Source organism: Oncorhynchus kisutch, linkage group LG30 (genome assembly GCF_002021735.2).
Source record: "Oncorhynchus kisutch isolate 150728-3 linkage group LG30, Okis_V2, whole genome shotgun sequence".
In the NCBI taxonomy this organism is placed as follows: domain Eukaryota; kingdom Metazoa; phylum Chordata; class Actinopteri; order Salmoniformes; family Salmonidae; genus Oncorhynchus; species Oncorhynchus kisutch.
Genome location: NC_034203.2, coordinates 16631052 through 16657929, shown reverse-complemented (window position 1 = coordinate 16657929; position 26878 = coordinate 16631052). Strand labels below are relative to the sequence as shown.

Genomic DNA, 26878 nt, shown 5'->3' with positions numbered 1-26878 from the left:
CCAGGTATGACCGTCTGAAACCTACAACCATGCCTAGTGCAGAAACGGAGAAGCTGGAGGTTGCTATCTGAAACCACAGCCATGTATTTACGTAAGGCTCAGTTGCCAGGGCGGAATATCTGAAACAAACATGCCAGTGCAGAGCTGTAGGAGGCTGGAGGTTGCCAGGTCTGACTCTCTGAAACACCCAAAACTTTTCCTCAAATAAACCACTGCCTGCTGTTCTTGACTCCCGCCGTCTGTCAGAGGTCTGAGTTGTTGTAATTTTGAAGACTACCGCTGAGGTGTGACTGGAAAGCGTGCGGTGGGGCCTCTGGCTGAACGCTAAAACCAAATGAATGGGTTTTGATGAATGAAAGCCTATCAGCTGCCGCTTCAGTGAAACGTTAAGAGGACAGGAAGGACTGATGAACATGAATAGTCACCAGCCCTGCTTGTTCAGGTTTCACCCTTCTCCGCTCCACTCCTTCTCCGCTCCACTTCTCCTCACTCCCACTCCTTCCCAGGCAAGCAGCCACCATATCCATGGCCACCCACATTAGTGTGAGCTGCTTCCCAGAAAATGCTGAATAGGGTGAAAAGTAGTGCACTAAATAGGGAATATGGTGCCATTTGGGATGTACCCTGAGCCTCTTGTTTACCCGGTACCTCTGCTCCAGTATACCCTGGGGATTAGAGGGAGAGCGAGCCTGCTGGGCTTTTCCCCTGAGGTAATCCATCCCTCTCTTTGCATGCATCCCAAATGGCACCCTATTCCCTATATAGTGCACTACTTTTATATGGGCCCTGGTCACTTCAGATGCATCCTCTCTCTTCACCTCCATACCGCTCTACCTTCTCTACAATACCCCTTCAACCAGTGAGTGATGGAAAAAAGATGTACTTTATACCTACTCTCTAAAACAAAACAATACTTTTTTTGGCCTTTCTAGTATCAGAATTGAGTTTATTTTCTTTTTCCAAATGCAACTTAACCTGTTTTGGTTGTGTCACATAATGTAGGAAATGAGCTCAATCCAAGTTTTCATTTCAACTCACAGGCAGTAAAGTAAAATAACAAAATGCTTTCGTTAAACAGTGCATTTGCAAATACAAAAGCTCCTTTAGTTCACTCACAGCTGTGTTATCAATCAACTAACTTTGGATACTGTTGCTCCTTCGTAGGGTCTTCCACCAGGGACGTGGGTCCCTCCCTTGGCCTCAAGAAGTCCAGCTCTCTGGAGAGTTTACAGACCGCCGTTGCCGAGGTGACGCTCAATGGTGACATGCCCTTCCACAGGCCACGCCCACGCATAATCAGGGGGCGGGGCTGTAACGAGAGCTTCCGGGCCGCTATTGACAAGTCTTACGACAGGCCAGCAGCCACCGAGGAGGACGACGAGGGCATGGAGACATGTAAGACGAAACAGGACTTCTATTGGACAGATCTAACTACTTTGGAGCCATAGAGCAAACGTTAATGCACATCTTTCGTTGATATCTCTGCCTGAAGAATTTACCCAGCATTTCAAGTTATGCCTGCATATAAAGGTCAGAATTTGAGGACTTAATAATTACCCCATGTATAAATCTCTTTCCATGTCTCCACCTCTCTAGTGGAGGAGGACACCGAGGAGAGCTCTCGGTCCGGGCGCGACTCTGTGTCCACTGTGGCAGATCTGACCCCACTGCCCAACACAGAGAGACCGCTGGCCAATGGCAACCGCGCCAATGAAGACAAGAAGAAGGACAAAGGAGGGAAAGACAAAAAGAAGCCAGACCGGGACAAAGAGAAGGACAGCAAGAACAGGGCTAAGAAAGGCATGCTGAAAGGACTGGGCGACATGTTCAGGTAGGAGACACAAAAACTGTCCCTCGTCCTTTACCAGTGTCTCACCCACCATTAACAGTGGGTCCTTGGGTCATGCCTTTCATCTGAGCTGTCTGGGATGCCAATGATACATTCAAACGTCATATTTACTTAAATGGTTCTGACACAGGCTCTGTCTCAAATAGCACCCTATTCCCTGTATAGTGCACTGCTTTTGTAAAGGTGGTGCAGAAAATAAGGAATAGTGTGCTGAAGTGGTTGTGTCAAGGAGAATGCTGACTGATTTCTAACAGTGTAGAATAATGAGATCCAGTGGGAAGGAGAAGGATCTCCTGGCAGACATGCAGATCAGATGTTTGACCTAAAGGGGTGTGTGTGTGTGTGTGTGTCTTTGGCCTAAAGGTTGCTGGAAGCTCGAATTGTTTGTCTGTGATAGTCCCAGGGAACTGCAGGATCAAATCATTACGGAGGTGTGCTCCTCCCGTTGAGATGAGCACTATCAGTGGTTGTTTGCAAACACACACATACAGTACGCACTTCAGAGCCCACGACTTTGCCTTTTTTGGTTTCATTCGATAATGACTTAAACATTTTCTTTCATTGATTGAAAGCATTGTGAAACCGCTGCTCAATATTGCCTTCCAGTTCCTTGGAGTGCACATCACTGACAACCTGAAATGGTCACAACGGCGCCTTTTCAACCTCAGGAGGCTGAAGATATTTGGCTTGGCACCTAAGACCCTCACTAACTTTTACAGATGCACCATTGAGAGCATCTTGTCGGGCTGTATCAACCGCCTGGTACAGCAATTGCACCGTCCGAAACCGCAGGGCTCTCCAGAGGGTGGCACGGTCAGCCCAACGCAGCACCAGGTGTCACAGGAAGGCCAAGAAGATCATCAAGGACCTCAGCCACCAGAGCCACGGCCTGTTCACCCCGCTACCTTGTAGAAGGCGGAGAAAGTACAGGTGCATCAAAGTTGGGACCAAGAGAATAGAGAACAGCTTCTATCTCCAGGCAATGACTGTTAAATAATCCCCACTAGCTGACCTCTGCCCAGTACCCTACCCTGAACTGTTACTAGTCGGCTACCACCCGGTACTCTACCCTGCACCTTAGAGACTGCTGCCCTATGTACATAGTCATTAAACACTGGTCACTTTAATAATGTTGACATGCTGTTTTTACCCACTTTATATGTATATACTGTATTCTAGTCATGGCTCATCCTATATAACTACTGCTGTAGTTTGAAATGATTTTTAATAGTATTTGAACCCAGGTCTGGTTGGAGTGTTTCGCTGCTCTCAAACTGAGACGCTAGTTAGACCCTCTCATCTCACTGGGCTCGCACGCGTGCGTACACACACACACACACACACACACACACACACACACACACACTGCAGCCCAATCAAAGCCCGGTCATTACCATCAGAGCCCCATCTAGACCACAGCAGCCTCCCTCACCTACTCTACTCTGATCACCACTTGGACTCAAAGCAACACCCAATCTGCTCACTTGGCAGCATCCTCCAGATGGCCACTGCCCAGAAACACACACGTGACAGCATCAGTATGGTTGTTTTTTTCAGTGCTACAGTATGGTAAAGTGAAGAATCCCCAATCCGGCAAGAATCTGCCATTCTGCCCTTAACCCCCACAACAGCTGCTCCCCAGGCTCCAATGACGTGGCTGTCGATTTAAGGAAGCCCCCCTCCCCCGCACCTCTCTGATTCAGAGGGGTTGGGTTAAATGCGGGAGACACATTTCAGTTGAATGCATTCAGTTTTACAACTGACTAGGTGTCTCCTTTCCCTTCCCTTCAGTGCTGTAGCTTATGAAAGGTTTCAAGAAGCTGTGCTTAATCGGTAATGAATGCTAGAGTCAGTGAGACTTGTAATGACATTTTGACAGTGCTGCCGCTGTCAAGCCAGACCGTATCACTTTACCTGGGGCTCCCGAGTGTCACAGCGGTCTAAGGCACTGCATCTCAGTGCTAGAGACGTCACTACAGACACCCTGGTTCAAATCCAGGCTGTATCACAACCGGCCGTGATTGGGAGTCCCATAGGGCGGTGCACAACTGGCCCAGCGTCGCCCGGGTTTGGCCGGTGTATGCCGTCTTTGTAAATAAGAATTAGTTCTTAACTGACTTGCCTTGTTAAATAAAGGTTACACATACTTGTTGAGATGAGTTTGAAATACATGACTGGTCCTGTGCATCTCATATCCCTAGCATTTGATATCAAAACAATCTTCTCATGGACGTTCTAAGAGATTCGGAAATAAACACCTCAAATATTTGTCTTTCTCTTATGACACTTTCACTTAACACTTTTTTTGTTGCGTTGTCAACAGAGCCCTTGAACTTGTTAGTTTCCCAGTCGCTTGCTTCTTTAACTAAAATAACCTCTTGTTAAATCCCCATCTTATAAGTGGTGTAGAAGTCGGAAGAGGATAGGAGGGTTCTGTGCTTAACTGTACACAGAATATTGAATGCCCCTCTGTCATGATGAATGTTCTGATCTCTGGAAGTTTCACTAGTTCTTCCTGCCAGTGTTTCTGAAGGAGACTGGGGGGGGGGGGGGGAATCTCAAACAGCTCCCTATTCCCTATATATAGTTTACTACACTTGGCCAGTGCCCATAGGGGCTCTGGTCAAAGTAGTGCACTATATACTGTATATAATAGGGTGCCATTTGGGACGCTGCTGGTGATTTTAAGGAGATTTAATGGAAGTCACCGGAGTGGAAAGAAAAACTGTCACCCGCTGTCTCTGTGATAGATAGGGTTGCACTTCATATTAACACTTTCAACGGCTTTATGCTACATTTGAGGCCATTTGTTGATCAATTTATCAGGTAATGGACTAATGGACTTTCCCGCTCACCCCCCTCTCTCTCTCTCTCTCTCTCTCTCTCTCTCTCTCTCTCTCTCTCTTTCTCCTTTTGTTATCTCTCTCTCTCGCACCCTCTCTCTCCTTTTGTTCTCTCTCTCGGTCACTCACTCTCTCTTGCTCCTTTAGTTTGTTCTATATATCTCTCTATCTCTGTGTGTGCTGAGAAGCTCTTGGTTTTCCTTATAGCTGATTAAACTCAACTCTCTGCAGGCCAATTTCCCTCTGAATAAGCCTAGGTCCATCATATAAATAAGGTCTGCAAAGTCATTTAATCAACAGGGTGCCTTTTTATGTGGAGTCAATCAAGCTGAAATATAATTTCAAGTAGTTCCCATTTGGTTTAGTACTATTTCCCTTCCCATGAATAGGATTACTTTGATGGGCTATGGTAATATGATCTCGTCTCCTGTCAACTTCAGACCTGATCAAACTCAGTCAAGTACAATTTAAAAGCAAAATATTTGATGGCATGTTTGTTAGAAGGGAGTTGGAGAGAATGACAGAGTTGATCGCCATTAGTAATTTATACGATTTTTGGGGGGCCTGTCAAATTGCACCCTGTTCCCTATATAGTATGCTGCTTTTAACCAGGGGTGCACTCTTTGTCTGCTGCCCCAATGTTTCAGGTTTGGAAAACACCGCAAGGACGGAGAGAAACTAGAGCGCAAAGGGAGGCTGGAGGAGCTGCAGGCCTCAGAAGAAGAGACACTGAGGATGAAACTAGAACAGGAGAGGTGAGTGTCTGTATGTCTGTCTACAGAGAGACACTCACACAGTGTTGCTCTGGGACTGGGATTTTACCCCACACACACACTAGTGTGTATGTGCTGAAAGGCATTGGTGCCAACCCCAGACTACGAGCTACACACTGCCGAATGAAGGAGGTGGCAGGTGGGGGATGTGACAGTAATTTGGGCACCAGACTGTAAATGCCAAAGCTATTTCTACACACACACACACACACACACACACACACACACACACACACACACACACACACACACACACACACACACACACATACATATATACACTACAACACTATGTTTAATTAATTCCTCTGCTTGTGTTTTCGGGACTCCGTAATGGCATTCAAGTCTTATTTTTCACAATATTAGAATTTGTATCTCATCGTTCCTAGACAGTTCAGACTGGTTTTGAGGGCAATTATTCACATTATGAAAGTTACATACGCAAAAAACTCACCTATTTTTGAAAGGTTCCTGTATGACTGTGCTGTTTCCGCTCCAAGACTATATTGCAGTTGGGACACAACCATGGATTCCTCATAAGCAAAACTGTTGTTCTTGCAGTGCTTCGCTATTGTCTCCTTACCGTGAATCATACTAATAGGATATTGTGCGAGACACTGCTATCACTGTAATGTACCATTGGTGCAAAACAAAACTGAAGCTAAGGCTAGCTTGTCAGTCACACAGGTTGCGGTCCCCATGCTCAGACGTTGCTGACCCATTCCCGGTCTTACAACGCTTGGATAGGTATTTTGGTTGTCAGCTTACCACATCAAATGCTATAGAAATCTGCTGCCCAACGGCACAGTCTCTCACGTGGAACACAACCATTGGTTGATGCGTGCAAAGTCTGAGCAGAGGAACACGACCAATGACTTCTGTTTCCACCCAGAGCTGTAGGAATGTCAGAATGTCTGCGTTATTAGGACACCTCGCTGACAGAGCCTGCTCTGCTTGCCCTGGCAATGACCCTCGTCCTTTTCTGTGATCCTACAGGTCAACTAATAGCTACATCCACACACAGACTAGAGGCAGGGGTTTGCGTCCCAAATGGCACCCCATTCCCTAAATAGTGGGGCCTGGTCAAAAGCAGTGCACTCTATAGGGAATGTGGTGCCATTTGGGACGCGGGACAAAGAATGGAGAGAGGGTGTGTTTGGTTGGCGCTTGATTTACACCACCCGACTGAAGCACTGAGTGTTTCCTTTGATTTACCCTCTATTGAAGGAGGAGTGAAAGGTTTGGGGGCAATCTGTGACAACATGAGAGCTTCTTTTCAAGCCCAGATATCTCGAGCCCTGACTGCGGGGTAGCAATCATAACATTCATCACGGCACACTTCGATTTCTACGTACCATGTCATTACCGCGCTGTCATTACCGCGCTGTCCTTACTGTGATGCACAGCCAATCACTTGGACATGGAGACCAAATCAAAGGAACTGTCATTATGAAATCACGCCATCAACAATATGGCTCTCTCTGCTTCGGGCTCTCGGCTAATAAGTGTCGCAAATTGTGGATTCAGAAAGGAATAAGGGGAATGGATGCACTTGTTATGTAGATCATAAGTCAATACTATACTTATGCTATTGATCTTGGCATGAAGGACTGAGAAGTGAGACTACCAAAAAGGATTATGATCAAACCATTTGTGTAAATAAATCGGACTTGACTTGATAGAGAATCATCATCATCTGCCAATCTGGCCAATATCGAAGGTATGTCTCCCTTACTGTGTTATATTGGTCTCTGCATTAGGCACACCAATGGAACATTTCTGATCACATTCATTACTAATCTCTAGATGGATCTCTAGGTACAGTCCATATGGGTATATCTCTTTATAATTTTTTTTAATTTAACGAGGCAAGTCGGTTAAGATCAAATTCTTATTCATAATGACGGCCTACCGGGGAACTACTTTGTTCAGGGGCAGAACGACAGATTTTTACCTTGTCAGCTCGAGGATTCGATCCTGCAACCTTTCGGTTACTGGCCCAACGCTCTAACCACTAGGCTCCCTGCCACCCCATCAGTCATGCTGCTTCATGCTTTGTCCTGATGAAACCCTTGTATTCCCAGTGTGCTAACTACCTACACACCCTCCCCCTCTCTCTCTCTACAAACCATTACCTGGTGAACAGCTAAGGTAGTCATTTTAACTGCATGGAGGGAGTACCTCACCGAGCACATAATTACAGTTTTGCCAATTATCAGCCTTTCAACTTGCAATTATCATCCCCTCGCTTCTCTCTGGGCCTCTTTACTGCGGGGAACGAGGGAAAGAGAAGGGAGGACGGACAGCATTTCCTCATCTAGCACTCAGCTGGGAAATCTACATATGCCCCAAGAAATGTGCATTAAGCCACATAATGAAATAATACGTCAAGGAAACAGGTTTCCCATTTAAGTGTGAAATGAAATAAAGTCATTATAGGTGAAAATATTTATCAGAAAAGGCAATAATATTTCCCTGATGAGATTGAAAAGACATCACAGATTCCAGGCCGTCGCTGAGTTGAGTAGACTGAACCATCTTTTGAATATTTTGAGGATTTTCTTAATGGAAACATATGCATCTTATAAGATGTTAGCACTGAAGCCTGCCCTGAGTGCAGACACCAGCTAAAGCTTGTTTGTAGACTCAGCGAATATCTATATTACCAGAAAGAAACGGGTCCTTGAGAGACCTAGCTTTAAACCGTGGGAAAACCAAGGTTTGTGTTGGGGGTGTTTAGTAGGCTACTGCTGGTAAGCACGGTGCTGCTGATAAGATAAGAGCAGACATAGCAATCTGCTCCCTCGTTTTGTTTGGCTCAGCAACCTTTCCATTGAGAGGAGGTGGAGGGGTCGACCAATGCTATTTCCTACGCAGGCTAGCTCGAGCGACCGACTGTGAATTGGATCCTTACAAAAGCAGCTGCCTTGACATGAAATCCGGTACAATGTCAATACCTACGTCTTCTAAACAAATAACACTGCTACAGCAGAGCCTCCTTAAATGCCACCTCTGTTTACTTACTACCACAAAAATGCAGAATATTCTCAACACCCTTCAATGAGATATTCTATCTAGATGAGGCCAAGTGCCAACACGGGTCATAAGCCTGAGGGCCAGCCAGGAAGAAGGGCTAGATCAACCATTGGACCAAACAATGGTCTCAGCCCTGACATGTTTCTGTGAGGAAACCCTCCGAGGTCTTAATGATTGGCCCTGATGAGAGATGGAAACATCTGTACTTGGCATAGAGTATAGGAGCTATAATGGATTTTATACTGGGGGGGGGCATCAGAACCAGGGATGATGAGTGTCCTTTCCTCAGCTTCCACACATAACAATGTGCCATTGTGTCCACTGTGTAATGATAATGTCCCTTGGTGGCAACTGACAGCTACACAATAATGATAAAATATGGTGAAAGAAAGGAAACTCAGATGGAAGGTCCTGTGGGATAAGCGACACATAATCCTGTGACGTAAAATCTGATCACTTTATATTCCAGACAGTTGATTCACCAGACAGATGCTTGCCTTTTGTCTGTGTCCCAAATGGTACTATATTCCATATATAGTGTGCTACATTTGACCAGGCCACGTGTACTATATAGGGAATAGGGTGCCGTTTGGACGGCACAAAACAATTAGGTTTTCCTGTCTATCTGTGAAATGCAGGCCCTGGTCCCTGACCCTCACCTGAGTAAATTCATCCACTCAGTCAATCAGAGGTAGATTTTCTCTGGCCTCTGGCCTTGACCAATCAATATGTGTTTTGCCGGAGGAATTGTAACTCTCAACTGGTCCTTGGGAAAGGAACTCTGCCATTATAGATCAGACATTGATTAGGTAGAAGTTTCTGCCTCTCCACCTTTTCCCAGGGTACCCTACTCCTAAACCTCCACAGATTGTCTAAGTACTTCATTGCAGTCGTGGAAGATTTCCACTAGAAGAGGGCTTATTAAAAGACATCTTAAGTGTTCTAGAGAGGGGAGCAGCAGCTGCCTGTGAACATAGGGTTTGCATCAGAAAAGGGCACTCTATTCCCTGTATAGGGTTCTGGACTAGGGTGAAGATTATATATAAAGTATTCAGACCCCTTGACTTCTTCCACATTTTGTAACGTTACAGGTTTATTCTGAAATTGATTACATAGTTTTTTTCCCCTCATCAATCGACACATAACATTCCATAATGACAAAACAAAAATAGGTTTATAGAATTTTTTGGCAATTTTAATACAAATAAATGGAAATTACACATTTACAAAAGTATTCAGACTGTTTACTCAGTACTTTGTTGAAGCACCTTTGGCAGCGATTACAGCATCAGTTCTTCTTGGGTATGACGCTATAATCTTGGCACACTTGTATTTGGGGATTTTCTCCCATTCTTCTCTGCAGATCCTCTCAAGCTCGTTGCTGCACAGCTATTTTCAGGTCTCTCCAGATTTGGTCGATCGGGTTCAAGTCTGGGCTCTGGCTGGGCCACTCAAGGACATTGAGACTTGTCCCGAAGCCTCTCTTGCATTGTCTTGGCTGTGTGCTTAGGGTCATTGTCCTGTTGGAAGGTGATCCTTCGCCCCAGTCTGAGCAGGTTTTCATCAAGGATCTCTCTCTAGACTTTGCTTTGTTCATCTTTGCCTCGATCCTGACTAGTCTCCCAGTCCCTGCTTCTGAAAAACAACCCCACAGCATGATGCTGCCACCACTATGCTTCACCGTAGGGATGGTGCCGGGTTTCCTCCAGATTTGACACTTGGCATTCAGGTCAATGAGTTCAATATCTTGGTTTCATCAGACTAGAGAATCTTGTTTCTCATGGTCTGAGAGTCTTTAGGTGCCTTTTGGCAAACTCCAAGCGGGTTGTCATGTGCCTTTTTAACTGAGGAGTGGCTTCCCTCTGGCCAATCTACCACCAAGGCCTGATTGGTGGAGTGCTGCAGAGATGGTTGTCCTTCTAGAAGTTTCTCCCATCTCCACAGAGGAACTCTGGAGCTCTGTCAGAGTGACCATTAGGTTCTTGATTACTTTCCTGACCAAGGCCCTTCTCCTCAAATTGCTCAGTTTGGCCGGGCGGACAGCTCTAGGAAGTGCCTCGACACAATCCTGTCTCGGAGCTCTACTGACAATTCCGTTGACCTCATGGCTTGGTTTTTGCTCTGACGTGCACTGTCAACTGTGGGACCTTTTATAGAAAGGTGTGTGCCTTTCCAAATCATGTCCAATCAATTGAATTTACCACAGGTGGACTCCAATCAAGTTGTAGAAACATCTCAACGATGATCAGTGGAAACAGGATGCATCGGAGTTCAATTTTGAGTCTCATAGCAAAGGGTCTGAATGCTTATGTAAATAAGGTATTTCTGTTTATTATTTTGAATACATTTGCAAAATTTTCAGTTTTTGCTTTGTCATTATGAGGTATTGTGTGTAGATTGCTTAGGATTTTTTATGTTTTTATTCATTTTAGAATAAGTCTGTAACGTAACAAAATGAGGGGGGAAAATCAAGGGGTCTGAATACTTTCCGTGGGTACTGTATGCTGCCATTGGGGACGCATCCACAGTTTTCTGTTTGAGGAATCAATGATGAAACATTCTTTCCTCCAGGATCCAGGCTAAGACCCGGGAGCTGCGGGAGCGCCAGGCACGGGAGAGGGACTACGCTGAGATCCTAGATGTCAACCTGTGCCGAGACGAGGAGCACCCCTACGCAGGCATCGGGCCCCTGGACACGTCCCTGGACAGCGGGCACAGCCGGCCCCAGAGCCCCCGAGACAACCACCATCAAGATTCCTCCCTGTACACACAAGTCGGCAAAACCCGCAATGCAAATGGACGCCCTCCCTCCGCCGACAGGTAGGGGCTCGAGGGTCTATCCCACGCTATGAGGAGCAGATCTGAGTTCAAATACTATTTCAAATCGTTAAAATACTTTGGCCATTGGCTCTAGCCTGCCAGGAGTGCCAGATTGGGCAGAGGTTGCCATTGTGAGACTATTATATTGGTCCATTAACCCAGGCAAGCTCGGGTAAAGTATTTGAAATGATTTAAAATAATATTTGAACCCAGGTCTGATAAAATGAAGAGTGGTAGTAATATCAAGCACTATTAAGTAGCACTTCTGCATGGCAGTTTGGTTTTATACTTGTGTTATAGACAGACCATCATGTAAAGATGGAATCTGCAGTATGGGGCACGGCGCCACTGGCAGCCCAACCACTGTTGTTTTTGTTGCCGAGATGAGAAGTGTCTCACAAAATGTTATTTTTTTAAAGTCAGTACATATTGTGCTCTGCTATCACGCCTGCAGTGATTGCCAAGGGAGAAAACAGTGGTCATGGTTTGCAGTAACTTCTTTGGTGTTGTAATATCACAAACGGACGTGGCTGTTTCACCATTACGGATTCCAGCTTCAAGCCTCTGAGGTGTTGAAGAACTCATTCCTGAGAGAATAGTATCTTGCAGTGCCTGAGTAATGCTAGGAGAAACACCGTTGCGCATACAGTACCTCCACATTTTTACGCTGCGTCACTCACTTTCATCTATAAGTATTCTATATCCTAGCACTGAGTAGCTACAGTATAGGAGGCTGATATACTTTGACTTGTGTCTTAGTCCAGACATCAAATCTCACCCCAGGAAAACAAGTGCAGGCAGTTAAATGTCACCACTCTACTGACTGGGACTCACTGGTGATTACCTTGCCCCTGGGGGGGTAAGGAAGGCAGCATTTCTACATTTTCTCTTATGCTCTCCTGATCTACTTCCCCCGTCTCTTACATGTTCATGTCATAGTATGCGTCCCAAATGCCTACATAGATTGCTTCGGCATTTATAGGGAATAGGCACTACTTGGGCCCTAGTCAAAAGTAGTGCACTTAATAGGGATAAAGGTGTAATTTGAGATGCAAACATAGAGAAACATATCCTCAGGCTGACTGTTCACTTTCCTTTGGGATTGGCTGTCTGTCAATCATCTCACACCATTCCCAAGACTGACTTCAACTTTCAACTGTATTGTCCCTGAAGAAATTGGTTTCGAAGCAATGGTCATACATGAAATACATCAAATCATATATTGACAAATCTTTATTTCTACTATGTTATTCATTCATAGTCAGTGTCCCTGTGATGCCATAGTGAACACAGGGGCCACTGCAGTGACAGTACTTTACATCACACTAAAGGATGTGACGAGAAACCATAAGCCCGTAGGCCCTCTATCTACAGCAAATGGCACCCTATTCCCTATATAGTGCACTACTTTTGACCAGATCCCTATGTGCCCCGGTGCCATTTGAGCCGAAGCCTCAGTATTCCACTGTAGAACTGTATGGCCTGGAGCGCAGTACAGATGAATAACCTGGGATGATATCCCTAGCCAGAGTGAATACAGTTATCCTGGGTGTTATTTCACATCCCTCTACTCAGATGTGTGTAGATGTATTAATACTGTATGTAGTATTGATGTATAATTCATTGTGCTGCCGCAGTGTAAAGTTTTGGATATAGTTCTAGAGGTTATGTGTGAAGAAGGAATGAATAGCATTCCCATGCACTGCGGCTGTTAAGAGACTAGCAATACCACAGAGCACTCGTTCAATAAACATAGTCTGGGACGTTGTGCGTGTTCATGACCCCGTTGCAGCAGAACCACTGGCGCAATCTGTTTAATCTTTGCTTGTGTTTGGCTCTTCGGTGCTACCGCAGCATTATGTCGGGTCACAGGTGGTAATGGTATTGTTTTTTCAAGTTAGAGCGGACATTGTTTTGTTGTGCTGTGCATCTCTTGGGGGGAGATGAGGTTTGTGAAAGACTTGCCCCTCCCCCTGAAGACATTAATCATAAGCAGATGTATCATCACAAACCTACAACTTTATTAGAAATGTGTCCACGTCCCAAATGCCACCCTATTCTCCATATAGTGCACTACATTTGACCAAGAGCCCTGATCAGAAGTAGTGCACTATCGAGTGAATAGGGTGCCATTTTGAACGCAGTATTGATTTGATTTCTGAACATCATTATTCCCTTGGAAAGCGTTTGGAAATAATGCCACTGCGAAGTAGAGGCACAGTGTATTACACCATGGGAATTTTTAGAAGTAGAGCATTTGATTTCATTGCAAAATATTTTTTTCTTGCAAGTTGAAGATGTAGAAGTTGGACTACTTTACTGTTTCTTTATAGGGATTTCTATGTCGTCAGTTCTACTGTACACTATGCGCCAAGGGGCACTGCACATGTCAAGCAGAACTGGTGCGATAGAATTCGTGTTTATATATCTGTTACTCAATACTGGGCAACATTTTCTTAAGTTTTAAACAAGCGTTTGTGTCAGTAACTTTCTGTTGAAAATTGGTACATGTAACAACAAACACATCTAAGATGTTAGGTTTTTTGCGTAGACCTCAAACTATAAGAAAATACACCTCGGGGGAGGTTGTTATACTAACTGGAGAAAACCAGGAAGTGTGTTTCCTTCAGGACTTCTACACAGAGCAGGGAGTTTATTAACAGCCCACCATAGGAGGGAGAGGTGGGAGCCCTGTAGCTTTTCCCAAGTCAAGTAGCAGGAATGTTTGTCATGAAGGTCCTGTATGGCAGTAAGGACTGATATAAGAGCTTTGCTGCTGTGGACATTATACACAGAACAGGAAGCTGAAAGGGAGAAAGAAAGAGTTCTGCCGGGGAAAGGAGAGCATACATGCCCTGGTAGCTTGTGCACAGGCAGAATCGTCTTTGGTAAGCCTGAAGGCGTCAGCATGCTTCAGTTTGGCTGGAGGCTAACTCAGCAAGTGTGCTCGTATACTCCCTTAAAAGACCTTTGCTTGAAAATGAAAAAAAGAAGTGTCAATAGTACCGTTTGTCTGTTTTGAGACGCCGTAGCCAATATACACTTCCTTAAAATAGTCCGAAATAACTCAAGTCTGTCACTCATTTTGATGTTTTTGCCAAGAGGATCTTAGTTTCAATTTTACATCTTAGATGTTTGGACCAATATTTCTCAATAAATAAATGTGCATGAAAACAAGTAGTCTCTCATTGAATGATACACTTTATTAAAGAATCCCTACTATTGACCAATCATCGACGAAGGGGCATAGACTTCGGCTTGCCTCTAGAAAAAATGTTGTGTGTCCAAACAGCCAAAAAATCCATGTCCAAAACGAACAAAAATGTCACACAAAAATGTCACAATGTCACACAGCATAATACACTACATGGCCAAAAGTATGTGAACATGTGCTCGTTGAACATCTCATTCCAAGATCATGGGCATTAATAAGGAGTTGTTTCCACTCAATGTTGGAACATTGCTGCAGGGACTTGCTTCCATTCAGCCACAAAGCATAGAATCATCAAGAATGTCATTGTATGCTGTAGCGTTAATTAAGAGTTACCTTAACTCAGGGAGCCTAGCCCGCACCCTGAAAAACAGCCCCAGAACATTATTCCTCCTCCACCAAACTTTACAGTTGGCACTATGCATTCAGGCAGCTAGCGATTTCCTGCCATCCGCCAAACCCAAATTCTTCCGTTGGACTGCCAGGTTCTGAAGCGTGATTCATCAACAAACCATTATTGTGCTGACGTTGCTTCCAGAGGCAGTTTAGAACTCTGTAGTGTGCGCTTCAGCACTCGGCAGTCATGTTCCGTCAGGTTGTGTGGTCTACCACTTCGCTCCTGAGCCAATGTTGCTTTTAGACGGTTCCACTTCACAATAACAGCACTTACAGTTGACCGGGTCAGCTCTAGCAGGGCAGAAATTTGACGAACTGACTTGTTGGGAAGGTGGCATCCTATGATGGTGCCACGTTGAAAATCACTGAGCTCTTCAGTACGGGCCATTCTACTGCCAATGTGTGTCTGTGGATATTGCATGGCCGTGTGCTCGATTTTATACACCTGTCAGCAACGAGTGTGGCTGAAATAACCAAATCCACCAATCCGAAGGGGTTTCCACACTCTACCGAACTGTTTCGGCTGGAAAGCATGCGAACGCCCAAATGACACCCTATTCCCTAAGTAGTGCACTACCTTTGACCATATCTCTATGCCCCAAGTAGAACTTCTACTATGTAGTTCAGGGCTAATGTCATAAAAGAGATGAAGTAATTGATATGACCCACAGTATGTGACCGACTCATGTCCATGGCCCTATAGTATTTACGGTATGTGTTATTATTATCATACCTTGCTCTACCAAGGGGGGGAGATGTGCTGTCTGAACTGCCTGAGTCTGTCTCAAAATGAGAGAGACGGAATATTCTTTTTAATTCCTCTCAGAGCTATAAAATCTCCCAGCGCCCTTTTGGCCGCTTGACTGAGAAGGAAAACAAACCTGCAGCTGCATAAATATACAGCGGAATTCATTTTCTAATTGCCTTCGCTTTCAAAACTACGGCCCATCAGAAATGTCAATTTAACTGTGCAGCGTAAAATGAGTCTGCCAGAAGCTTCGTGAAACCCAGGGGAGAAGTCAGCCATTTCCTCCACCCTGAGAGCCATGACTGACTTCTGTCAACTTAATCATACTGCGGAATGACAGCACCATTCCCTCCACCCAGCTCTAAAACTACTTGCACGTCGTTAACCATTTGTTTACACTTCAGTCATGTTACAGTACCTCATTGGCTAGCTAGCTAACAACCTGGTAACTTGACCAGTGTATCCAAACATTTTGGTGGCATAGAAAGAAAGGGAAGGGGGATATCTTGTTCATGAGATCAATGATCCTAGTGATGAATTCATGACGGATATCTTGCATGTCATCACAAACATTACGTTTTTAAAGAGAGCGTGTACAATTTTCTATGTAAATGCATCGCAATTGGAAAGTGGTGCTTTTACACAATGTAGAAATCCTAATAATCCACAAATGACTTGGTACTGGTACCCTGTGTATATAGCTAGGTTATCGTTACTCATTGTGTATATATTCCTGGTGTTGTTATTTTCTGTTTTTCTCAGCGTTGTTGGGAATGGCCTGTAAGTAAGCATCTGACTGTTGTTTTTCTCAGCGTTGTTGGGAATGGCCTGTAAGTAAGCATCTGACTGTTAGTCTACACCTGTTGTTTTTCGAAGCATGTGACAAATAACATTTTATTTGATTTTGATGTGACTGGTATTTGTGTCAGCGTTTTAGCTTTGATAATAAACAAATGGCTTCACATATTTGTTTCTAGGGCACAAGATGTACTTCAAAAGTAGCTAGAATTCATATAGGCCCAATATACAGTACATTCGGAAAGTATCCAAACCCCTTGACTTTTTTCACGAATCGTTTTCTTTCTTCATCAATCTACACCCATAATGACAACGCAAAAACATGTTTTTAGACATTTTAGACATAAGTATTCAGACCCTTTACTCAGTACTTTGCTGAAGCATCATTGGCAGCGATTACAGCCTAGAGTCTTCTTGGGTATGACGCTACAAGCTTGGCACACTTGTATTTGGTGTATTTCTCCCAATGTTTTCTGCAAATCCTCTCAAGCTCTGTCAGGTTGGATGGGGAGCATCGCTGCACAACTATTATCAGGTCTCACCAGAGATGTTCGATCGGTTTCAAGTCCGGGCTCTGACTGGGCCACTCAAGGACATTGAGAGACTTGTCCTGAAGCCACTCCTGTGTTGTCTTGGCTGTGTGCTTAGGATCGTTGTCCTGTTGGAAGGTGAACCTTCACCCCAGTCTGAGGTCCTGAGCGCTCTGGAGCAGGTTTTCATCAAGGATCTCTCTAGATTTTGCTCCGTTCATCTTTCCCTCCCTGGTCTCCCAGTCCCTGCTTCTGAAAAACATCCCCACAGCATGATGCTCCCACCACCATGCTTCACTGTAGAGATGGTGCCAGGTTTCCTCCAGATGTGACACTTGGCATTCAGGCCAAAGAGTTCAATCTTGGTTTCATCAGACCAGAGAATCTTGTTTCTCATGGTCTGAGTCCTTTAGGTTCCTTTAACAAGCGGGCTGTTATGTCCTTTACTGAGGAGTGGCTTCCATCTCATAGCAAAGGGTCTGAATACATATGGGGTATTGTGTGTCGATTGAGATGTATTATTGTTATTTAATTTAATAAGGCTGTAACATAACAAAATGTGGAACAAGTCCAGATGTTTGAGTACTTTGTGAATGCACTGTAGGCGGTATCTCAATCCATAATATAAATCATCCTTTCTGGCGCTCCTAAATGTCATGTGGTGCTCCTAACTTTTAAATTGGGAGCACCAGTGCTACCAATGAAACGTTTTAATTTAGAGCCCTGGTTGCGACATCGTTGAAACAGCATTGAGCTTTTTGTGGAGTTTACAGGCTTTGGTACTGTGTTACACTGTGAAAATGCAACTCGGCTGGGTTCATATGGGCAGCCTTGTAACAGTATTTATGGAGAGAGCAAGTGAAAGAAAATGATTTATGTTGAAATTGGGTTTATCGTGCTGTAATTGGTCTTTTTTAAGGGCGTTTCTATGTTTATTACGTTGGTGGTGTCGTAGCTGTAGCTTTAAGTTAAGAATACTCTCTCCCTCTCTCTCGCTCTCTCTCTGTGGGCTAGTCCATCATGGTCCTCTGCCAAATTTCATAACCTCTCCTGGATATTGTGGTTGGTCCGACTTGCCCTCTCCGTCTGTAACCTTTTCCCACAATTACTGTGTATATTTCACAAGGTCTTGAGTTAACATTTGACATCTGGTAACATTTGTCATAATCCTGTGACTCCTAAGCCCCCAGATAGACTGCTAATAGAATGTCACAGAGGACTTCATGCTCTGTTCTAGCCTACTTGGCAACAGTGGTGTCGGCCATCACTATAGTCCCTGTCGGTATTCGCGTATTAATAAGGGATTCTACGCCCACAAATTGGGGAAAACCAACATTCTTTCCCATTGACCCCCATGGTAAAAGAGGCAACTTTGTTTCTTTGTTTTTTACAAAAATAACAAAAAGCTGATGTGTTGTACAAAAAATCTCGACCTTCGGTTCGCAACGCTCCCACGTATGGAAATAGAGCCTGCGAGATAAGCCCTGTTGCTCGGTGTGAGAAATGTGGTGACGTGGTGTCCTGGTATGGCTGCACGTAGCTAGCTATGTGTGTGGAAAACATTTCATCACGTGTCCGACATTTTACTTGTGTTGTACAGTCCGTTTGTAATTCCACTCTCTACTTGTAACAGTATAGTCGGTTTGTTTGTGTTGTAGGTCTTGGGGAACACAAGTGGCTGCTAGCATCGTCATGAAAAGGGGCATGAGGGAAGCCCTAAAATATTACGTTTGAGAATGCTAGGGAGCAGGCTATGTTTAAAAAGAAGCTTTATACATGCTGTGCTTTAATTAAATGTAGTTTTGTAATTGACTAAAGCAAGCATACATCAAGAAAACGTTTGAAAAGGTCAAGTTTTTGCTGTGAGCCAATGGGGTAACCTTGGTAACCACCGGTTGTTTTCCCCAGGCTGGCAGGGTTGCGACGTTCTACCTGATACTGACTAGGTCTATCTATATTCTAGAGACTACTTTAGTGAGAACCACAGAGCACTGGGAGAATTCACTTGAAAGGGCCATTCTGGGATTCAAACAACGAAGTGGTCATCCTGACACGTTTTTAGTAAACAGCTGAGTGATGGGGCTGGAGAAATTGAGCAACTCTTCAAATCTTAGACCATCCACGAGATCAAAAAATACCCCCAATCCAAAAATGGATGTACCAATCGCCGATTTACCCTTTAACATGTTTAAGATTAGTAAGCGTGTTCTTTTCTTGGTGTATATATCGTGAATGCACACATGCAGTGTTCCATCACATGATGGAGGGTAAAACAAGTTAATTAACTCCTGTATCTGTATTGTTTCATCCCCCTCTAGGAGAATAGAGACCTGGGTTGAATGCTCCCTCTGTGGGATTTGATGTGATTTGATTCCCCAGCTCTGAGGCTGTTATTTTTAAATCTGCTCCATTATATTCATTTAGGCCTGTAAGAAAAAGCCCTCCGCTCCAAAGGAACATATCGGTCACATCGTATCACAAACGCACAAGAAGATATGAAACAGCTAGCCAAGCAGCGTCTCTGAGTCTACTTCCCAAATGCCACTCTATTCCATATAGGGCTCTGGTTAAAAGTAGTGCACTATATAGGAAATAAGGTGCCATTTAGGACACACGATGAGGTTCTGGAGCTACAGTGAGTGACATCACACCACAGGGGGTCGCGTCAACCTTGTTCGGTCTACTGGTTTGCAGATGAATAGAAAAGGCAATTGAATGTGGGCCCACTCAGGATTGTGTGTGTGTGTGTGTGTGTGTGTGTGTGTATGCATGTACCAGAGGGCAATTAATTCCCACATTCAGTGTGAGTAAACACACGGCTAATCCCCCTCCATTCAGGCAGAGGGCTTTCAGATACCCAGCAGGAATCACACACACTCCCACACACACACATAAACATAGTCATACGCAAGGCAGATTCAGCAACATACGATGTTGACACAAAAAATATTGGTTTCAAGGAAAGGAGAATGGTTAAAATAGTAAGATCATGTGTTGAGATAGAAAAGCCTCTGCAAGATAGAGGAAGTGCTGTTCTGAAAGAACAGATTGAATAACATACACACAAACCAGGCCAGATATATCAGACTGGCACCAGTTAGTTAATCCACCTTTCCATCCACATATGTACATGTGGTAAACCCTAATCCTGTGTTTGACCTCTTGCTAATATCTTGATCTGCTTTACAGATTTCCATTTCTGCTTTTTAGATGCAGTGGCTACGTCCCAAATGGCTCCCTATATAATGCACTATTTTTTGCACCATAGGCCCATTTGGTCAAATGTGTGCATTATACAGAGTGCTCTTTGGGATGGAGCCTGTGTTTCTCAAGCTGCTTTGTAGATATGTAATTCTTTAGTATAGTAGATGGATTACCGGACTCGTTACTAACAGTTTATTACAGGGTGTTTCTTCAATATTCAATAAACCATTATGTAATATGTTACTGTTGGTTAAATATGTGTCTATAGATTTTAACGATCAACTACCGTCTCCCATCTGCTCCTCTCTGTGACGGAGTCATCTCTTACTTAATCTATAAGGAAGACATACTGTCCTGTTCTCTCCTTAATCCAGGGGTCCTGGCAACAGCCTATGGGGCTTTGGTTTGGGGGAGGCAGTTAACTTGCCTAAAATTCCCAGGTTTTCCAGAATTCCTAATAGTAGGATTCCGGTATTCCTCCTTATTCCCCCCCACCCCTGATTCCGGGGTTCTTCCAAACCGGGATTTCTAGAAAAACTGGACATTTTGTGAAAGTTATCTGAATTGGTCAACCCTAATCCTGCCTGAATGTGCCTCTATGCCTCTATGGCCATTGTCTTAGCCCCCTTTGGCTTTAGTCCCCTTTGCCTTCATTGGTTAGGTCGTTGGTGTTGTGTACAGCTCAATTCCAGTCAGTCAAGTAACAAAACATTCCTAAAACGTTTTTGATGCTCTCAGCTGCTTCGACAAAGGTTTTAAACTGAAAAGAGGGTTGCATGGATGTGGGATGAGGTGGGTGAGGATGTCAATAGGTTGAATAAGTGATATTAGTGGCAAATGGCTTCCTATGCCCTATATAGTGCACTACTTTTGGCCTGTAGTAGCACTTTATAGGGAATAGGTTGCCATTCGGGATGCAGCCTTTGCCTCCTATCCTTCCCTACTAGCATATGATAAGCCTCCAATCTCTTTACTGTATCTGTCTGCCTGTTTGTATGCTGGATTAGGATTACACCTGTTTATCACACACACACACACTGCATATATTGCCTCACTGAAACAAAATGGCGGAATACCATTACAGAATGTATTCCTTCAATGTGCCTATGCATTTTGTAGCTTGTCTTTTTATCTAGAGGCTGCTCCATTTGTGAATAATGTGGCTAAATGTTCATGACCCTACCCAGAGAGACAGAACTCCTCTGGGGGTTGGTTTGCATCTGAACACAACAGACAACGGCACCAAACTGATTAGCAGAGAACCATTGAACCTGTGGCTCAGTCTGATACACACGCACACACACACACTACAGGGCAGAGGAAATAGAGACAGGTCAGCACCGCAGATTCCAAATGATGGTAAATTGCCTGTTAAACGTATGCCTGGTCACTCAGGGACAGTTGGATGGCCGTCTAGCCGTCTGTTCTGCCTCGTATTGACCATGTCTGGTGTTTGTCAGAATGATGTCATCTACTCTCCTCTCATATCTGGTGCCAGACGGGCGTAGTCCTGATTGGAGCTGAATCCCACCAACAGGGGCTTCTCCAAAGAGATGCATTACATTAGTGTTCTATTTAATTCTATGGGCTTCCCTCTGAGGTCACTGGTTGAAGCCTTGGTTTGTGACAAGCACGTAACCCTGGCAGTATAAATACAATCGTATCACAAAGTACAATATGTTTTTTTTAATCCAGCATAAACACTTAACATTCTTAGGTCCATCAACATCTGTAATGCACTTACATTGCATTACTGGTAAAAGAGCTTAGACAGCTGTTGCAGTGATTTACACAAACAGTATGTGCTTCACATGAACCTTTAATGGCGCTGGCCCCATGTCTTTTTTTACATAATTCTCTCCAGAAACTCCCCTTTGGCCCCATCAGTTCGGGATCCATCCAGCTGAGAACTCTTTGACGTTTGGCTTGAGTTCTCCTGTGGACTGACTAGGTTTACTTTGCACACTACCACTGACCCTTTAACCCTGGCAGCATGCCGACCCACATTTACAGTGTTTCCCCTTTATACATATAGAAGCGGTGCCCCGCCGCTACTCCAAAAAATATAATAGAAAAATGATATATATATATATATATATAGTGCATTCAGAAAGTATTCAGATGCACCTGATGTTTGTAGAAACATCTCAAGGGTGATCAATGGAAACAGGATGCACCTGAGCTCAATTTCGAGTATCATAGCAATGGGTGTGAATACTTATGGAAATAAGGTATTTCTTATTTTATTTTTTATACATTTGCAAAAATGTATTTAAAGAAATATTTTGCTTTCTCGTTATGGGGTATTGTGTGTAGACTGATGAGGAAACATTTTTATTTAATCAATTTTATAATATAATTTATGCTGAATTGCGCTTTTAAGGTCAGAGTGACATTTTACAACATATATTTGTAGGATTTGATGCATTCAGAGTCTTTTGAGGTTAAATGTAGATGGGCAATCTCATGCTTCAGACTATTTATTTAAAGCCACTATGCTTCATCAGTTGGGTTATTGGTTATAATGACTTTAAAGGGAGCGTTTTATTTCAGATGGTGTCAACATAATTTCATTTCAATGACTTTTGGTGTAGAATACCCTTTTAAAAAGTCACCCAAAGTGAAAATCTCCCAGTTGGGTATGCCCCGGAGACGGCCTATGGGTGCTGGTCGAAAGTAGTGCACTATATAGGGAATTGGGTGCATGTTCTGCCCTACTCTTTCCTCCAGAACACAGCATTAGCTCACCTTAAATTGGGTTGTGTTACGGTATCAACTAGCTGGGGAGAGGAAAGGATTATAAACAATCTAATAAACTCTTCGATTAAAGACCTTTGAACTGTGGACTCCTGTTGCCAGGCAACACTGCACACATCTCAGAGGCCAGGCCATGCAGGGCTGTGGCTCATCTCTACTCACAAGGCCCCAGCTCCAGAGCTGGGCTCAGATACTTGTTTTGCCCTGTTTATTGAGCTTGCCTGGAGAAATGGGACCAATGGAAATGTCCCAAAAAGGGCCAATCCTTGCTCATTTTCTAGGTAGGCTAAAGCAAACCCTGAAAGTATGTATAGATGTCTAAAACGACCAGGTCTGCTCTCCTCTCTGGCTAGATGTCTGGACCTGATCATAGGGAGATAGGAGGTGAACACAGGGTGTTTGATGGTGACACAATGTTGAATGTAGCTCTGTGTCCAATGCTTCGTTTCATTGTTCCCCTTTAATCAGGGACTGATTTAGATCTGGGACACCAGGTGGGTGCAATTAGTTATCAGGTAGAACAGAAAACCAGCAGGCTCTGGACCCCTGCCCTATATATTGAACTAGAGCCCTATTGACCCTGGCCAAAAGCAGTGCACTATATAGGCAATAGGGTGCCATTGGGGATGCATCCATAGTTTGGGACAGACCGCCTTTTGATGAACACTGTTCTGAGACTAGGAGTGGATGGATGGCTGTCATATTTAGCCACTCAGGAATGGCATTCTGACAGGGATGTGACCCCTGTTCAAGGTTAAGACCTTACTGACCTGAAATGTTATCATGAATATTATTTAAGGAAAGATTGGAAGATGATTACAGTTTAGTTGTAGTGGTAAAAAAAAGTCATAGATGTTAGATGCGACAGAACATTGAATACGTGAGAGTTAGTTAAACCGAGTTAAAAGACCCCATCTTGTTTTCACAATTTTTCGATCACACTTCTTCCGATCGCATTGTGTATTCTCTCGCCGCCCACCCAGCTGTCAACGGCGCTCCATATGACTGTTTTGTGTGGTTGTTTATCTCTCCAACACACTGCGTAATCTTTCAAATGTTCTCCTCTTCCTACCGAGATACCTGGAGCGGCGGAGAGTAAGAAAAGCTTGCTCGATTAAATCACTCACACGCAGGCAGGTGGTGACAGTTTTGTCAGATCACCAGCGAGAGAGACCATTATTATGCTAGAGACGGGCCCATTCCTACGTTGGCAGGCATCCCCCTTCATTCTCAATACGTCTCTCACATGAGAAGATGTCACATATGGGCTCCTAGATTATTAGATCAAAGTGGCTGTCACAAATGGCACACTATTCCCTATTTGGTGCACTACTTTTGGAAATAACATGCTGTTTGGGACGCAACCCGTGTGTTTGGAGACCCTGGGAAATGGGAAGGGGAAAAAATTAATCTGAGGATGAAACGCACACTTTCATCAGCTGCTGTTGGCCGCAATTCGCGTCAACTGGAGGGGGAACCGTCTTGGTATTCCCTCAGAAACACAGGTAGGTAACACTCAATTATGTAAGCAAAGAGTTCTATTGGCTTTGCTCATCTCATCTTTTTATGTTTTGGTATTCAAACGTTCTGGTCTATACATCAAAAGCGTCCCAAATGTTGGTTACGTTTCCCACCAACAAATTATTATGAATTGCATCCACTACATTTTAACAACGGTAGTCTGACATTTATTGATTGTTTGAAGTGTGTTCACTAGTACAGTACAGTAGCTTCCCGACTATTCAAATAAATTGAATTTGTCTCTGTTTGAAATGTTCTGAGAAGAGAATCACTGTGATGCCAACTAGTTAATCATTAATGAAAGGGCCTCTTTAAACGAACAGCCCGCTGAGTGTTCCCTCTCTCTCTCTTCGCACCATGTGATGTCTACTGCCTTGTGGATCATATCAGCTGTGTCATGATGCCTCAGGGGAGCTCTGGGAAGGTAAAGCTTCTTTGTGTAATATTAGAGTTGATGCTATTAGTAAATTGTATATCAATCAAATGTATATCCAAAGCCCTTTTTACATCAGCAGATTTCACAAAGTGCTTCTACAGAAACCCAGACTAGAACCCCAAACAGCAAACAATGCAGATGTAGAAGCACGGTGGTTAGCGAAAACTCTCTAGAAAGGCAGGAACCTTGGAAGAAACCTAGAGAGGAACCAGGCTATGAGGGGTGGCCAGTCCTCTTCTGGCTGTGCCAGGTGGAGATTATAGCAGTACATGGCCAAGATGTTCAGACGTTCATAGATGACCAGCAGGGTCAAATAATAATTATCACAGTGGCTGTAGAGGGTGCAACAGGCCAGCGCCTCTGGAGTAAATGTCAGTTGGTTTTTCATAGCCGAGCATTGAGTTCAAGACAGCAGGTGTGGTAGCGAGAGAGTCGAAAACGGCAGGTCCGGGACAATTAATACTGTTATTGATGGGACTGACTTGTATTCAAATCTCACTCTACTAGACTTGTATATGTACCTGGCACATGTGTATGATCCAATGCCTTGAATCCACACAATGCCTCCCATTTGCAGTGATACACCCGGAAACATTTCCTGCACTGCAGGGGGTTTACGCTTTCAGGATCTTTGGCTGATGTTCCAATTCCATGCTCAAGGATGCAGTTCAGCTTTGCCCAACCTGACTCTTTGCAGCTGTCATTCTGTGAATTCTGTCGTCAACATTTTTGGGCACGCTGACACAATGATTGGCACACTGCTTGTACCAGTGTGGTGTGTCATGTTGTGGGCTGGATGCTGGAGAGGGCGTCGGGTAGTCGGGTAACATCAGTCGCCAAAGGGGGAGATGGAGAGGACCTCTATCGCAATTAGTCTTTTCACAATTCCTCACATCCTCCTTAACCATACTGAGGAGAAGGACCATGGTCCCTCCACCCAGACTACCTTCTCCGATGCGTTTTGAGAAGGAGTTGAGGAGATGACATTCAAGTGATTGAGGAAAGATGAATTGAGAAAGAGCCAGGGAGTGCATTGTGTGTGGTGTACCCTTACAGGAAATAGGGAGCAGATCTGTGAGGCCAGTGCCCAGCATAGCCTCCCTCCCTCTCTCCGTGGCCTCAGGCTTCACCCAGCAGTCGAGAGGGGACGTAGCGCTTAAGCTGTCCTCTGCAGTCAGCCAATTAAAAAACATGACTGCTACAGGCCAAAACATTGGTTTTAACAAGAAACAATTTGATCAACTTCCACTGTCCTCCCAGAGTTGCTGAATTTCCTCTTCCCATCAGCAGTCAGAAAGCCAGCCCTGCATCTGAACCAGGCATTTAATTCAACCTCATCTTCCCAACTCCTGGCTGTGGCAGAGGGGGGGGGGGGTTAGGTGGCATCAGTCAAGGAGAAAAGAGCTGTCTACCTAATCTCTTGCTCCAGAACCAAATCAGCTAAGACATCTGTCTCCCTAAAGCACATTACATGTTGAAAAGGACTTATTGTATTTGTGACATTTTTCCCCCGTTTACCTGGTGAATTCATTCCAGGTCTGCAGTGAAAGTTTCTTTACAGTCTCAAATTCTCCCATTTGACTCACAAAGGTTCTCATTTGAATATTAATAATTGAGGGAAATATTGGCTCTATAGATATGATCTTTCTTATTATAACTCACTGATTATTTAGTCAGGGTTTTTTTTCTTCAACTTAATGAAAACTCACTCCCAAAGCAGCCTCTGTGCTATTTGGTGTATTTCACTCACCATGGCAGAGCTGTGCAAAGCAGTCAAATTTGTTCAACATGTGAAATGAGTTGACAGGTTTGCAGTGGAGATAAATCACGTAACATTTCCTTCCAAAATGATTTGGTGTGTGTTGTGTGTGTTTCTCTTCCAAACGGAATTGAAATGGCCCTGGTGGTTGTTTGCGTTCAGAGCCCTCCTCTAATGAAAATAAGGCTGCTTCCCAA

The 26878-nt window shown here is 44.2% G+C and overlaps 1 protein-coding gene across 10 annotated transcripts in view; it reads left to right on the top strand.

Moving 5' to 3' along the window:
* Nucleotides 1-26878, top strand: part of LOC109874536 (partitioning defective 3 homolog) — a 239563-nt gene that overhangs the window by 165338 nt on the left and 47347 nt on the right. For all 10 annotated transcript variants that reach the window (XM_031809815.1, XM_031809812.1, XM_020466486.2 and 7 more), the window contains 4 exons: nt 1165-1395; nt 1597-1831; nt 5340-5447; nt 11073-11321. In XM_031809815.1, coding sequence (XP_031665675.1) covers nt 1165-1395; nt 1597-1831; nt 5340-5447; nt 11073-11321 — 823 coding nt within the window. The remainder of the gene's footprint in view (nt 1-1164; nt 1396-1596; nt 1832-5339; nt 5448-11072; nt 11322-26878) is intronic.